This window comes from Notolepis coatsorum (assembly GCF_963971535.1).
Source record: "Notolepis coatsorum genome assembly, chromosome: 7".
Taxonomy (NCBI): Eukaryota; Metazoa; Chordata; class Actinopteri; order Aulopiformes; family Paralepididae; genus Notolepis; species Notolepis coatsorum.
Window position 1 is genome coordinate 116062865 of NC_140171.1, and position 16360 is coordinate 116079224.

The following is a 16360-nucleotide window of genomic DNA, read 5'->3' on the forward strand; positions in this document are numbered from 1 at the left end:
CTATATGTTATATGCTATATTCTATGTCCTGCTCCATGGTTGTGGAACACACTTCCCACCAGTCAGGACAGTTGAAACACACACAATTTACCACCATCGACTAAAAACACACTTACTGTCTTTTACTATTATGTAATATGCTACTATGTCTATACTACTATCTACTATGCTACTATGCCTATATTAATGTTTATACTACTATGCACTCAGACTAGTGTACTGTAGCACTCAAGTTCGGCAATGCTAGACGAACAATGGCACTTACCCTTAGCCACCAGAGGTGTACCCCTCCTGCTGACTTGTACACAATTCGTCAGTGGCTTTGGACAAAAGTGTCAGCGAAATGACTAAATGTAAATATGTTTTTGTCCAAAACGACAGAGCCTAAACTAAATGCCATTTTGTCAAAAGCAAAAGGATTTGTGCCATATTATTTGTAGAAATCAAATCAGTGAGATGATTTAACATTGTGTTATATAACAAGACAGCTAATATCACAAAAGGCCTACAAACTGCGGAAGCAAATCTGTGCAAGCAACACGCACACACACAAAAATTACGTTTTCTCAAAAATGTGTCTGAATGGGCCATATTGGAATGGCCAGACATGAAAATAAAACAATAAATTAATTCATTCATACATTCACAGCCTCCTCCCACCAGAGTCTACCCAGTTCCATCTGGCCAGTGTCCCAAGCTGTCTGCATCCCTCTGACGAGTGTCCTTCTAATTGGTCAGTCTGTCTGTGGCCTCTATACCCCGGGCTCCCCGGACCCCCTCCGCTGATCAATACTGGCCCACACGACTGCTTCTATTTCTGGCCACTGTCCCTGCAGAGTCAGCCCGGTTCCTCTCTCTCCCCTTCCCCTTCCGCCCAGCTCCCTGGGACCAGCCTGGGAACGGTGCCTACTGCCAGGTCGTACTCACTTCTAGTGAAGCAGTCGTAAAAATCCATAACAAACACTAGACCTCGTTTGTTTGTGTGTGTGTGTGTGTGCGTGTGTGTGTGTGTGTGTGTGTGTGTGTGTGTGTGTGTGACAGGTAGTTTGAGGTAGTTAATTTATGTATGAATATTACTTCAGTTATTTCAGTTTAACTCCACATTGCAGCCGTTGGATGGTAGTTTAAATGAACTGTAAATTGTTTAGTAGTTAACTACATTGGGTCACGTTATTAAGGTAGTTAATTACACACTACTTATTGCTTTAATTTCATTTGTAACTCTTCTGATTCCACATCAACAGTTGCCCCCTCTCCTCTCCTCAGACACATCCTCAGACATGACCAAATTAGGATGTTCCTGTGCTGGCCACTCCAGCTCAGTGTCAGTCCAATACTTGCCCCATGTATCTACAGTATATGACAATCACAATGTAGTTTGGGTGCAGTTGTAAAAAGTAGTGTTTGTTTGACAAACACAATTTTTATAAAGACATATCATTTTATTTTTCAAGTAGTACTTTCCCAAACACTGGCAGTGTGAGCCTGTATCAACATGCAGACATGCATGACAAGTTTGATTTACTGCATACCTAGTACATATACAGTGTGTATACATATACATCTGCTCTCACATTTACTGCTAGAAATGAATGATACTCTCTGAAGCAGTTCATGAGCATTTATGATTTATTCAAAAGCCTCCCAGAGTGAAAAGAAAAGCTGAGTGGCCCCAAATCATAATGAGTACAATATATAAAAAGAGCCAGGCTGACCCATATCCCAGATATGGAACCAGCGCATAAAAAGACACAGTTCATCTTAGTCACAACTGAGACTAAAGACAACCACAATTTCTCAAGCATATAGACGTATACATTAGGGCTGCTCGATTATAGCACAAATCATAATCACGATTGTTTTGATTGATATGGAAATCACGATTATTAAACACGATTACTCATTGATTTGAGAACATCTGACTGAATTTGTTTTACCTTTCTTCTCGACCAAAGGCTGCCTTTCCGTAATTTTCTACAAGTTATCAAAGACGTTAAAAAAGTTACCCTCTCAACACCAGCTGAAACTACTATTTGGGCTTGGGGAGGTGCATTTACAACACAAGACAAGACGGCACAATAACTATCTTGATTATCTTGTTTTCATGATCGTGGGAAGCCTACATTTAATTAATTAATTAATTTAATTGAAGCTTCATTAATCGCCCAGCCATAGTGCCCACACATGCACGCACCTAGGCGCAGACACAGACGCACAAACACATAAGTGTGCACACATACGCACGCACGCACACACACAGTGGTTGAGGTGCCTCAATGCTTCTTTGGCTTCTGAGCAGCTGTGCAGTCACCTCTCGGTCACATGGTCAGTGTGCGTCCAATCCCCACTGAGATAGAAAGAAAGGGAGATGGAGAGAGAGGGGAGAGAGAGGGGGGAGAGAGGGGGAGAGAGAGAGAGATGGAGAGAGAAGGGGTAGAAAGTAAGAAATTGTCAATTAGTTGTTTCACACCAAAGAAAAAAGAGATAGAAAAGCATAAAATCCACAACACAGTATTCTTTTTTACAAATATGTTTATTCTTTTCTTTTATAAACACACAAAACATTAATGGAAAAAAAAAAAAACATTCGGACAGCAAGACAACCGCTCAGACACAACCTCACAAATTATGCAAAGACATAGCATAGAACAACAATTAAGGAATCGACTCCCGGCCGCCGACAGCTCATTACCAAAAACAACATTAGGTAGATTAAAATAGCCTCCGCAGAGACACAAAGCACCGGTAAGATGAAGATATTGAAGGAACACGCCAACATCCCGGGAAACCAGCCCACGCCCTCCCCAGAGAGAGACAAGAATACAGGCACCAGTCTCAACTCCGCGCGCCCAGCAGAAAGCCACCCGGCCGCACGCCAGCCCAGCCCAGCACAACGAACGGAAGCGGACACGGCCGGCCAGCCGGCCCAGGAGAGGCGTTAGATGGACAACGCCTAGGCCAACTGGCCATGCCCACCCCCACCCACCGCGCCAACAACACAGTATTCTTATAGATATTTCATTTCATACCTTTATTTAAACCCAAAAGGCAACTGAGGTTTCCCTCATTTACAGTCAAGTCGAATGTACATACAGAAATTAGCAAAAAAAAGCATATCAAATCACACAGGATATAAATTTATAACAATAACATGACATGACAAGGCACAAAGCAAGGATAACAAATCAATTAAAACACGTACAACCTGATTGACAAAGGTTGGACGGGGAATCTCAAGCTTTAAGGACTATAGGAGTTCATTCCATGAGCTAGGGGCAGAAACTGGATTCTAACATAGCTAAGTGCTTGTGTCCATGGGTGTCTTTTTCTGACCTCCAGCATATTTTTTCCAGATGTTCTCAATGAGAGCATCACTCTGATCCGACTCAGCCATGGACAGAACCAGGGAAAACATCCTATGGTTGGTTAAATTCATGGTGAAAACAACATCAAATATATATATATATACAGTATATAAAACAAAAAAAACAAATACAAGGTTATCTTTCTGCAATGGCTGTTAGAATACAGGTGATATGATATTTCAACTTTGTTGTCATGGATACGAAACCCATACACAGCAGGGCTTTCTTTCTTCGCCGCAGAAGCAGCCTCATCCCAGAATGTCGGCAAAAGAAGAAGAATGAGAGAGAGAAAGAGAGCGAGAGAGCGCGCACGTGCGCGAGAGAGCGCGCACGTGCGCGAGAGAGAGAGAGAGAGAGAGAGAGAGAGAGAGAGAGAGAGAGAGAGAGAGAGAGAGAGACTATGGCCATGAACTCTTATTCCCATTTTGAAACAACAACAAGACTTCCATTCAAGAGAGAGAGGGTAATAGAAAGGGAGAGTCCGACAGAAAATGACACAGAGAGCTGTTATTAAGTGGTCGAGGTGCTGAGCGAGCAACAGAGAACTGAGAGCATAATGGCCAAAACGCCAGACACCACAAATGGCTAACCCTGGGTCAGTGCTAGACGGATGAAGTGGAGGCTCTGCTGTGTTTCCAGAAAGCAGAGGCGACATTATGTCAGGGATGGCAAGTAGAGAGGTGTGTATATGAGTATGTGTATGCATATGCATATGTGTATGTGTATGTGTATGTGTATGTGTATGTATGTGTATGTGTATGTATGTGTATTGTATGTGTATGTGTATGTATGTGTATGTGTACTGTTTATGTATGTGTATGTGTACTGTATGTGTATGTGTACTGTATGTGTATGTGTATGTGTATGCGTATGTGCATGTGCATGTGTGCGTGTATGTTAGGGGTGGGCACGAGTAGGCCTAATGTTTTCCCAGATCGAGTATTCGCTTGAATTACTCGAGTAATTGTTTAGGGAAATCAATTTTTAGAATGCATCTTTAAGTGCATGACAGCAGCAATAATGAGATATTGAATGGAGTCACACACACACACGCACGCACAATGCACAGCAATATACCTGATGCTTAATGCATATTGTCAGTCAAAACAGTCAGTTACCCTTTGTAATAAATACATTACCTCCAGTGTCTGCAACAGGTCTCTACGCTCATGGAACGGCATGTCTCTATCAATACTATGAACGCTACGCAAAGTGGGTGTTATGGTTTGACACCGACCCCAAACGCAACGACACAAGAGAGTTGGATTCAGAGTTGCCAAATACAAGGGCTTGTTTATTTGGTGACTAGAATAAGTGAAACAGGGAAAGCAGGTCAACAAGAACAGGTACAATGAACAAGGGGCAAAGTTCTGCTGCTCTGCAGCTTCTCCCGGAAGGGTAGTCTTGGGAAGCAGGAGCAGACCTCTGTACCGCTCTGCAGACTCTCACGGCGGACCTCTCAGATGTTGTGCAAGACCGAGAGAGGGAGAGAGGGAACGGGTCAGTGACAGAGCAGACTTGAAACGAGCTGGAGGACAGGGTGTTATTTTCTTCGTGTTAAACAACACAGTGATGTGCAATATTCCAAAAACAGCCCAAGTGATTATCTTCATGTAAGCACACAGTGAGCAAAAATCCAAACACCGTCCAAATGTGAAATACTATCTTCGTGTAAACACACAGTGAGCAAAAATCCAAACACAGTCCAAATGTGAAAACAATATCTTCGTGTAAATACACAGTGAGCAAAAATCCAACACAGTCCAAATGTGAAATAATATCTTCGTGTAAATACACAGTGGGAGGTGGAAGATCCCGAAATATTATTCCATAAAGGAAAGGGCAAAAACGCGATAATGGCTGGGTGAGTGACTGTCTGACAAAAAGGTGGTAGACTTCAGTGTAAAGGTTACACACGAAAATAGGAAATAGGTCAAGACAGTCAATCTAGAAAAACTCACCCAGACGAGCTGCGTAAAGGAACAGGAACAAACAGTGGAGGCGAGCGCGCGCCACGGAGCAGGTATCCAAGCGAAGGCTTCTAGGAATTTCCTGGAGATTAGCACAGTGAAACAGAAGCAACGGGGAAAAACATCCAGCGACAAATCAAGACGAACCAACAACTTAGGGTGGGGAAAACGGGGTATAAATAATGAGGGATCGATTGATTGAAAGGCAGTGACAGCTGGGGAATGTGATTGAAAAGCGTGGGGAAGTGAGGGAACCAATCAGCGACGTCTCAGATGACGTCAGCGGGGAGAAACGTGTGAACGAGGGAATTGAAATACTTGACAGAAAAAAATGAATGAAAACAAAGCGAGGGTGGTTAAAGGAACAGAACGAGTGAGAAGGCAAGGACAGAAACCTCACAGTACCCCCCCCTCAACGGGAGCCGCCCGGCGACCAGGCCGACCCGGCTCGTCAGGATGGGCCCGATGGAAGTCGGTGATCAAGCCGGGATCCACGATGAGCTGCCGGGAGACCCAGCTACGCTCCTCAGGGCCGTAACCCTCCCAGTCCACCAGGTATTGGAATCCCCGGCCCCGCCGACGAACGCCCATCAACCGGCGGACCTGCCACTGGGGGTGACCATCCACTAGCACAGGAGGCGGCGGATCAGGAGCCGGAGGCATAAGGGGACTGAGGGAGACGGGCTTAACCCGGGAGACATGGAACACGGGGTGGATGTGCATGGATGCAGGAAGCTTCAGGCGCAGGGCCGCCGGACTGAGTACCTTCAGGACCTCGAAAGGACCGACGAAGCGAGGGTTGAGCTTCTTGGCCGAGGACCGTAGCGGGAGGTCCTTCGCGGAGAGCCACACCCTCTGCCCAGGGCGGTAAGTCGGCGCGGGAACCCGGCGCCGGTCGGCACCACGACAGGCGCGCTCAGATGTCCGGAGCAGCGCGGTCCTGGTGATCTCCCAAACGCGACGGCAGCGGTCGAGGTGGACCTGCACGGAGGGAACTGCCACTTCCGTCTCCAGTGCGGGAAAAAGAGGGGGCTGGTAGCCCAGGGAGGCCTCAAAAGGGGAGAGGCCGGTGGCGGAACTGACCATTGAGTTGATCGAGTATTCAACCCAGGGAAGGAAACGACTCCAGGATGCCGGCTTCTCGGCTGCCACACACCGAAGAGCAGACTCCACGCTCTGGTTCATCCTCTCCGTCTGCCCGTTTGTCTGGGGATGGTAGCCAGAGGAGAGACTGACCGTTGCCCCCAATCCCTTGCAGAAAGCCCGCCATACCTGGGAGGTGAACTGGGGCCCCCGGTCAGAGACGATGTCCTGGGGAAAGCCGTGAAGGCGGAACACGTGGTGCGTCAGGAGGTCCGCCGTCTCGGCTGCTGAGGGAAGCTTGGAGAGGGCCACGAGGTGGACCCCCTTGCTGAATCGATCCACCACGGTCAGAAGGCAGGTGTTCCCCTGGGAGGAGGGTAGTCCAGTGACGAAGTCGAGCGCCACATGTGACCACGGACGGCTTGGAACGGGAAGTGGCTGCAAGAGCCCGGAGGGTGCCTGGTGAGAGGCCTTGCTGCGGGCACAGACCGCGCAGGCCAATACGAACTCCTTGACGTCGTTTCGCATGGTGGGCCACCAGAAACGACGAGCCAGGAAGGAGAACGTACGATGGACGCCTGGGTGGCAGGCGAACCGGCTGGTATGGCCCCACAGCAGTACCTGGGACCGGACAGAGTCAGGGACGAAGAGACGGCTCCTAGGGACGTTGCTTGGAGCACGTTGGAAGCGTAGAGCACGCCTCACCACACCCTCGATGCCCAAGGTGATGGCTCCAACCACTCGGGCCTCCGGGATGATGGGAGATGGGTCCTCAGAGGGTGGAGCCCCCTTGGAGTGCATCCGGGACAGGGAGTCGGCCTTCGTGTTGCGGGAACCGGGGCGGAAGGTCAGCGAGAAGTCGAACCGACTGAGGAAACTGGCCCATCTCGCCTGCCGACCGTTGAGGCGCCTGGAAGCGCGGATGAACGTTAGGTTCTTGTGGTCCGTCCAGATGGTAAAAGGCTCCTCGGCACCCTCTAGCCAATGACGCCACTCCTCCAGAGCCGCCACGACCGCCAGTAGCTCCCGATTGCCGGTGTCGTAGTTCCTCTCGGCGGGGAGGAAGCGACGCGAGTAGAAGGCGCAAGGATGTACCTTCTGGTCGGAAGGAGAACGCTGGGATAGGACAGCGCCCAGGCCAGAATCCGAGGCGTCCACCTCCACGATGAACTGTCTCTTGGGGTCAGGGTGGAGCAGGATAGGAGCGGAAGTGAACCTTCTCTTGAGGGAGCGGAACGCAGCGCATGCCGCTGGGGACCAGTCGAACGGCAGAGCGGGGGAGGTCAGCTTGGTAAGAGGCTCCGCCACTTGGCTGTAGTTCCGGATGAACCTTCGGTAGAAGTTTGCGAACCCGAGGAAACTCTGTAGCTCCTTCCGAGTGGTGGGTTCCGGCCAATCCTCCACAGCCTGGATCTTGCGAGGATCCGCTCGGGTCAAGCCCTTCTCCACGATGAAGCCCAGGTAGTCGACGGAGTTGGAGTGGAAACGGCACTTCTCCGCCTTGACGAAGAGCCGATTGTGGAGGAGGCGCTCCAGCACCCGGCGGACATGCAGGATGTGTTCCTCGAGGGTCCTGGAAAAGATAAGAATGTCGTCCAGGTACACCACCACGAACACCTCCAGCATGTCACGGAGGACATCGTTCATGAGTGCCTGGAATACCGCCGGGGCGTTGGTGAGACCGAACGGCATCACAAGGTACTCATAGTGGCCCCTGGGGGTCTTGAAGGCGGTCTTCCATTCATCGCCCTCACGGATACGGACAAGATGATAGGCACTTCGGAGATCCAGCTTGGTGAAGAACGAGGCCTGGGTCAGTGGCTCGAAGGTGGAGCTCATGAGAGGTAGGGGGTATTTGTTCTTGATGGTGATCTCGTTGAGCTGACGATAGTCGATGCAGGGTCGCAGGTCCCCATCCTTCTTTCCAACAAAGAAGAACCCGGCCGCCACCGGGGAGGAGGAAGGCCGAATGAGTCCTGCTTCCAATGACTCAGAGATGTAGAGATCCATCGCCTTCTTCTCCGGGGCAGTCAGACTGTAGAGGCGGCTGCCGGGAAGGGGAGCCCCTTGGCGGAGGTTGATGGCGCAGTCATAGGGGCGGTGAGGTGGAAGGGACTGAGCCCTGGTCTTACTGAATACCTCCATGAGGTCGTGGTACTCGGGAGGAACGGACGAGGGATCCGGGGGCAACTCACCAGCCGGTCTCCGGGGCGGGGGACAAGACGCCGCCTGTAGACAGCGGGCGTGACAGGAGGAGCTCCAGCCCCTGATGGTACCGGAGGCCCAGGCGATGTGGGGCTCGTGCAGCGCGAGCCAGGGCCTACCCAGGACCACCGGGACAAGGGGGGATTGGGTAATGAGGAACTGGATCCTCTCTACGTGGTTCCCAGCAATGGTCAGCAAGACTGGGCCGGTCCGTTGAGAGATGTCGGCCAGGCGGTGTTGGTCCAACGAAAAGATCTCCAAGGGCCTCACAAGGGCCTCAAGAGGTATGTTGGCTTGGGTGGCAAACTCGAAGTCGAGGAAGTTCTCGTCTGCCCCAGAGTCGATGAGGGCCTCCACCGTGGCACGTTGGTCCCCCCAGGCCAGGGTGACGCTCAACAGATGGTCAGGTGGTGCGCGGCGCTGGGAATGGGAAAAACGGCTCACCAGGATCTCCCGGGGTCTTGGTGAGCCCGATCTTTTGGCCGGGTAGGGCAGTCGGCGATACGGTGTCCCGCACCTCCGCAGTAGAGGCAGAGACCGGACCTGAGCCTTGCCTGACGCTCCGCCTGGCTCAGATGAGAGCGTCCCAGCTGCATGGGTTCCTCCTCGCGCACCGGACGGGGAAGCCTGTTACCCACAGTAGTGTTGGGGACGGGGCGTCCAGGAGTCCGGGGTGCTTCAGGAGGTGACAGTCGGGCCCTCTCGCGCCTTCTCTCCAGGAGGCGTCCGTCAATACGGATGACAAGGCTAAACAGCTCCTCGAGGGAGTCGGGCACCTCCCTGGTAGCGAGCTGGTCCCGGACTGCGTCACTGAGCCCCCTTATGAAGGTTAGGCGAAGAGCAGGTTCGTTCCATCCGCTCTCCACCGCCGCCAGTCGAAACTCCATGACATAGTCCGTCACCCTGCTGCTCCCTTGCCGGAAGGTCCCCAACCGGGCTCCAGGGTCCAGACCTCGGGCTGGATGGTGGAACACTCTGCGGAGCTCCGCCACGAAGTCTGGGTAGGAGAACAAAAAATCTGCTTCCATTGCCCAGGAGGATGTGACCCACTGGGCAGCATGGCCTGAAAGTAGGTTGGTTATATAAGCCACTCGGGACCCATGAGCTGAAAAACGGCTTGGCTGATGACGGAAAACCAACTCACATTGCATGATAAATGTGGCACACTCCTCGGGATTACCGTCAAACAGCCGTGGGACGGAGAGAAGGGGTTCCCGAGGTGCGAGATCTGCTGGGGCTGCGGGGAATGTTCCTGGAGGGTGTGAGAGATGAAAAGTATTAACGGCGTCGCCCAGCGAGTTAAGCTGGGCGAGAATCTCGGACTGTTGTCCCGCCATAGCGGCCATTGAACCCTGCATAGGCAGGACCTGGTCCCTGAGGTTCTGCACCGCAGCCGCAGCCCGCTCTAGTTGGAGACCGTGATCCCTGGTCAACTCGACTTGAAATGCAAGTGCGGTTCTGACCCCCTCTGTGTCGGCTGGGGTCGTCATGGTTGGTTCGTAATGTTATGGTTTGACACCGACCCCAAACGCAACGACACAAGAGAGTTGGATTCAGAGTTGCCAAATACAAGGGCTTGTTTATTTGGTGACTAGAATAAGTGAAACAGGGAAAGCAGGTCAACAAGAACAGGTACAATGAACAAGGGGCAAAGTTCTGCTGCTCTGCAGCTTCTCCCGGAAGGGTAGTCTTGGGAAGCAGGAGCAGACCTCTGTACCGCTCTGCAGACTCTCACGGCGGACCTCTCAGATGTTGTGCAAGACCGAGAGAGGGAGAGAGGGAACGGGTCAGTGACAGAGCAGACTTGAAACGAGCTGGAGGACAGGGTGTTATTTTCTTCGTGTTAAACAACACAGTGATGTGCAATATTCCAAAAACAGCCCAAGTGATTATCTTCATGTAAGCACACAGTGAGCAAAAATCCAAACACCGTCCAAATGTGAAATACTATCTTCGTGTAAACACACAGTGAGCAAAAATCCAAACACAGTCCAAATGTGAAAACAATATCTTCGTGTAAATACACAGTGAGCAAAAATCCAACACAGTCCAAATGTGAAATAATATCTTCGTGTAAATACACAGTGGGAGGTGGAAGATCCCGAAATATTATTCCATAAAGGAAAGGGCAAAAACGATAATGGCTGGGTGAGTGACTGTCTGACAAAAAGGTGGTAGACTTCAGTGTAAAGGTTACACACGAAAATAGGAAATAGGTCAAGACAGTCAATCTAGAAAAACTCACCCAGACGAGCTGCGTAAAGGAACAGGAACAAACAGTGGAGGCGAGCGCGCGCCACGGAGCAGGTATCCAAGCGAAGGCTTCTAGGAATTTCCTGGAGATTAGCACAGTGAAACAGAAGCAACGGGGAAAAACATCCAGCGACAAATCAAGACGAACCAACAACTTAGGGTGGGGAAAACGGGGTATAAATAATGAGGGATCGATTGATTGAAAGGCAGTGACAGCTGGGGAATGTGATTGAAAAGCGTGGGGAAGTGAGGGAACCAATCAGCGACGTCTCAGATGACGTCAGCGGGGAGAAACGTGTGAACGAGGGAATTGAAATACTTGACAGAAAAAAATGAATGAAAACAAAGCGAGGGTGGTTAAAGGAACAGAACGAGTGAGAAGGCAAGGACAGAAACCTCACAGTGGGCGACGTCTTGTTGGCACAATTTGTAAATGAACAAACATGAACCACTGTTTTTATATTTCAGATAACACTAAGCCAGGGGTGTAAAGTACTTGAGTAATTATACTTTGTTACAATACTTAAGTACTGTTTTGGGGGATTTGTACTTTACTCGAATATTATTAGGTTTGTATACTTTGTACTTTTACTCCATTACATTTCAGAGAAAAAAAAACATACTTTTTACTCCTTACATTTAAAATGCAGACCTACAAAGTACAAAGTACAAATCTCGCAGGTCCAACCATTTTAATTAGTATATTTGAATTGTTTATCTCGCCAAACTAACGTTAACGTTATTAATCCTGCGACCGCAGGTAAACAGCCAATCAAATCCGCATCAATGTAAAATGAACCCGCCCATACCCATGCTGATTGGGCCTTGAGCAAGACTAGAAAGCGGGGATCTTTGATTAAACACCTGTTATCAGAAGAATAGACAGTCAGAGTGACAAGCCATAGAAGATGGCCACAATGAGTGATGAAGAGGACGAAACGGTCGGCGACAGCGTGGACGGACAAGACGAGCATCCATGGCCCTATCTACATAAAAAATACATAGTTCAAGGATTCCAACCATATAGTGTTGTTGAGTTGCCATCATTCAAAAACCTGATAAATGGTTTGCGACCAAGCACTAACGTCATTACGAGGCCCACTGGCCGCTCGAAGATCAGCAAAGCTGCTCCAACCATGAAAGACAAAGTCACTGCTGCTATGAGTGAAGTTGAATGGATCGCGACAACAACAGATTGCTGGACAGCCCGACGAAGAAGTTTCATTGGGGTAACCGCTCACTGGATCGACACTGAAAGCTTTGAAAGGCGTTCTGTTGCACTTGCCTGCAGAAGACTGAAGGGCTCCCAAACTTTCAATGTTTTGGCCAGTGCCTTAAACGACATTCACTTGGAGTACAAAATCCGCATTATGCTGTGGTTAATATTGTGATATTATTCAGTGTACTCCAGTATTCTGTCTTTAATATTGTGATATTATTCAGGGTACTCCAGTATTCTGTCTTTAATATTGTGATATTATTCAGGGTACTCCAGTATTCTGTCTTTAATATTATGATATTATTCAGGGTACTGTGAGGATTCGCCTGTTCCCTGAACTTTTCCCTGTCTACTCTCCCTCACCAGCCCCCACCCTTGCGATGATTTACTCTCCTCTACTCTTCACCAGCCCCCACCCTTGGACTACCTTCACGCAGCTGTCATAGTTTATGATTAGCGCCCCAGAGGGCTTTATATACCTGGACCTCCCTTCCAGTCCTGGTCGGGTCGTTCTGTATCTGTGTTCACTCTGTGTTCATGGAGTTCTGTATGTTACCATCCTGTACGTTACCATCACCTGCCGCGTCTCCGGCGTGAGACGACGTGCCAGCCATCACCACCTGTCGCCGTTTGCCTGGAGTGGGACACCGTCTTCGCTCTCTAATTCTCTACGGGAGGTTTTCCAGTGTTCCCACTCCAGACGTCAAGCCGGCGCGTCATCGCTCCCTATTTTCCACGGGAGGATGGCATCTCTTCGCCCCGGTCCCCTGGGACCCCTTTGTTCTGCGTTGCCCGGCCCCCCCGAGGAGGAGGAAGAGGATCTCCGTGCCTGGAGTGGGACACCGCCTTCGCTCTCTAATTCTCTACGGGAGGTTGCCAGTGTTCCCACTCCAGACGTCAAGCCGACGCGTCATCGCTCCCTATTTCCACGGGAGGATGGCGCCTCTTCCCCCCGGCCTCCGCTGTCGGGCCCCTGTCTCAAGTCAAGTCAAGTCTCCGTGCCCGGCCCCCCCCCGAGGAGGAGGAAGAGGATCTCCGTGCCTGGAGTGGGACACCGCCTTCGCTCTCTAATTCTCTACGGGAGGTTGCCAGTGTTCCCACTCCAGACGTCAAGCCGGCGCGTCATCGCTCCCTATTTCCACGGGAGGATGGCGCCTCTTCCCCCCGGCCTCCGCTGTCGGGCCCCTGTCTCAAGTCAAGTCAAGTCTCCGTGCCCGGCCCCCCCGAGGAGGAGGAAGAGGATCTCCGTGCCTGGAGTGGGACACCGCCTTCGCTCTCTAATTCTCTACGGGAGGTTGCCAGTGTTCCCACTCCAGACGTCAAGCCGGCGCGTCATCGCTCCCTATTTCCACGGGAGGATGGCGCCTCTTCCCCCCGGCCTCCGCTGTCGGGCCCCTGTCTCAAGTCAAGTCAAGTCAAGTCTCCGTGCCCGGCCCCCCCGAGGAGGAGGAAGAGGATCTCCGTGCCTGGAGTGGGACACCGCCTTCGCTCTCTAATTCTCTACGGGAGGTTGCCAGTGTTCCCACTCCAGACGTCAAGTCGGCGCGTCATCGCTCCCTATTTCCACGGGAGGATGGCGCCTCTTCCCCCCGGCCTCCGCTGTCGGGCCCCTGTCTCCGTACCAGGCCTCCGCCGTCTGGCCCCTGTCCCCGTGACAGGCCTCCGCCGTCGGGCCCCTGTCTCCGTGCCCGGCCACCGCCGTCGGGCCCCTGTCTCCGTGCCCGGCCCCCGCCGTCGGGCCCCTGTCCCCTTGCCAGGCCTCCGCCGTCGGAACCCTGTCCTCATCCCTGTAAGCAGCCCTGGCCCGTAGCCCTGGCCCTTAGCCTTTGTCCCTGACACTTAGCCCTGTCCCTTAGCCCTAGTCCATTAGCCTGTTCGCCTCTTACATTTACATTTACATTTAGTCATTTAGCTGACGCTTTTATCCAAAGCGACTTACAAGTTCTGTACGACAAGCCATCAGGAAGGGCACAACTCTATCAGCTGAGCAACAATGTTCATCAAAGTGTTGAGTGCTACAGTGTAGGTTAGTTTATTAGGACAAGTGCATGACAGTACGGTTAGTTAGGGTTAGATTTTTTTTTTTTTTTTTTCTTTTTTTTAATTCAGATAATGGTTGAAGAAGTGCGTCTTTAGTCGACGGCGAAAGATTGGACGTGATTCGGCTGTCCTAACTGGGGTGGGTAGTTCATTCCACCATTGTGGGGCAAGGACTGAGAATAGGCGACTTCTCTTTGATGACCCTCCCGGAGCTTGGATAGGAGTAGGTCTGAGGCGGCCAGAAGATGCAGAGCGTAGGGGTCTTGAGGGTGTGTAGTTAGAGACCATTGACCGGAGGTAGGCGGGAGCGGTTCCCTTTGCCGCACGGTATGCTAGGTCGAGGGCCTTGAAGCGGATTCGTGCAGCAATGGGGAGCCAGTGCAGGTCCCTAAGAAGTGGGGTGACGTGGGCCGACTTCGGTAGGTTTGAGATCAGGCGGGCCACTGCGTTCTGAATGAGTTGAAGAGGCTTAGTGGCAGTGGCCGGGAGGCCAGCGAGCAGTGCATTGCAGTAGTCGAGGCGGGAGATGACTGTTGATTGGACGAGGAGTTGGGTGGCTTCTTTTGTCAGGAAGGGGCGTATCCTTCTGACGTTGCTCAGGAGGAATCGGCAGGTTCTGGTCGTCGCTGCGATGTGAGCAGAGAAGTTCAACTGGTCGTCGAGGACAACACCAAGGTTCTTGGCGGTCGGGGACGCAGTCACAGCTGCATTCTCGACTGTGATTGAAAGGTCGGTTAGGGGGGAGGATTTGGCCGGCAGGTGGAGCAATTCTGTTTTGCTTAGGTTCAGTTTGAGGTGGTTGGACGTCATCCAGGCTGAGATGTCGGACAGACAGGCCGAGATCCGCACAGAGACGTGGATATCTGAGGGAGGGAAGGAGAGGAAGAGTTGAGTATCGTCGGCATAACAATGGTAGGAGAAGCCATGAGACGTGATAATGTTAAAGGCAACAGAGCCGCATTTTCCTTATTTCCTTGACTCTAGTGTTTTTGTGTTCTCCCCTGTTCCCCTCTCCAGTGCCCCTGGTCCTGGTCCTTTACATTTAGCCCTGGCCCTGTCCTTTAGCCCTAGTCCCTTAGCCTGTTCGCCTCTTAAAGGCACAGTGCCGCATTTTCCAGTTTTCCTTGACTCTAGTGTTTTTGTGTTCTCCCATAAAGGGACTGTGCCGCCTTTGTTCTATAATAAAGATTTGCCCTGTTTTGGCTTACTCTCATACCTGTCTTGTGTTGTGCGATTGGGGTCGGTTACAAACCATAACAGTACGACCCGACCAGTCGACGACCCCAGCCAGCACAGACAGTGTATGTGAGTTAGCCCCTGTTAGTTCCCTCTAGTTCCCTCTAACCCACTCTAGCTCCCTCTAGTTCCCTCTAGCTCACTCTAGTTCCCCTGTTAGTTCCCCTGTTAGTTCCCCTGTTGACTCCCCTGTTAGCTCCCCTGTTAGCCTCGTTAGCTCCCCTGTTGGCTACCCTGTTCCCCACAGCTAGGACTGTCCTTCCAGCTAGCTTGTTCTCCTTTGCTAGTCCAGCCCTGTCTGCTAGCCTAGCTCCGGCAGCTAGCGCAGCCTCTATGCTAATGTAGCAGTACAGCTAGCATAGGCCCTGTAGCTAGCAATGCTCTGGCAGCTACCCAGTCCCTCTGCTAGCCCCACTTTAGGTGTAGCTTCCCCTGCTAGCATGGCCCAGTTTTTTTTTGTTTGTTGCCTTGTCTTGTCCCCTGCCCCGCTGTCTGATTCCGTAGTGTTCTGACCCGTCATGGTAGTGTTCTGACCGTCATGTTAGTGTTCTGACCGTCATGTTAGTGTTCTGCCCCGTCATGTTAGTGTTCTGCCCCGTCATGTTAGTGTTCTGACCGTCATGTTAGTGTTCTGCCCCGTCATGTTAGTGTTCTGCCCCGTCATGTTAGTGTTCTGACCGTCATGTTAGTGTTCTGCCCCGTCATGTTAGTGTTCTGCCTCGTCATGTTAGTGTTCTGACCGCCATGTTAGTGTTCTGCCCCGTCAAGGTAGTGTTTCGGTCGCCCGGTGGCTCCCGTGGAGGGGGAGGTACTGTGAGGATTCGCCTGTTCCCTGAACTTTTCCCTGTCTACTCTCCCTCACCAGCCCCCACCCTTGCGATGATTTACTCTCCTCTACTCTTCACCAGCCCCCACCCTTGGACTACCTTCACGCAGCTGTCATAGTTTATGATTAGCGCCCCAGAGGGCTTTATATACCTGGACCTCCC

General features: G+C 51.2%; 1 protein-coding gene across 3 annotated transcripts in view; it reads right to left on the reverse strand.

Moving 5' to 3' along the window:
• Positions 1-1617: 1617 nt before the first annotated feature.
• The window catches only part of LOC311231446 (endonuclease V-like), a 248208-nt gene continuing 233465 nt past the window's right edge, over positions 1618-16360 (reverse strand). For all 3 annotated transcript variants that reach the window (XM_084318026.1, XM_084318027.1, XM_084318028.1), the window contains exon 9: positions 1618-2347. In XM_084318026.1, the coding sequence (XP_084174152.1) occupies positions 2319-2347 (29 nt within the window). In that variant the 3' untranslated portion in view covers positions 1618-2318. The remainder of the gene's footprint in view (positions 2348-16360) is intronic.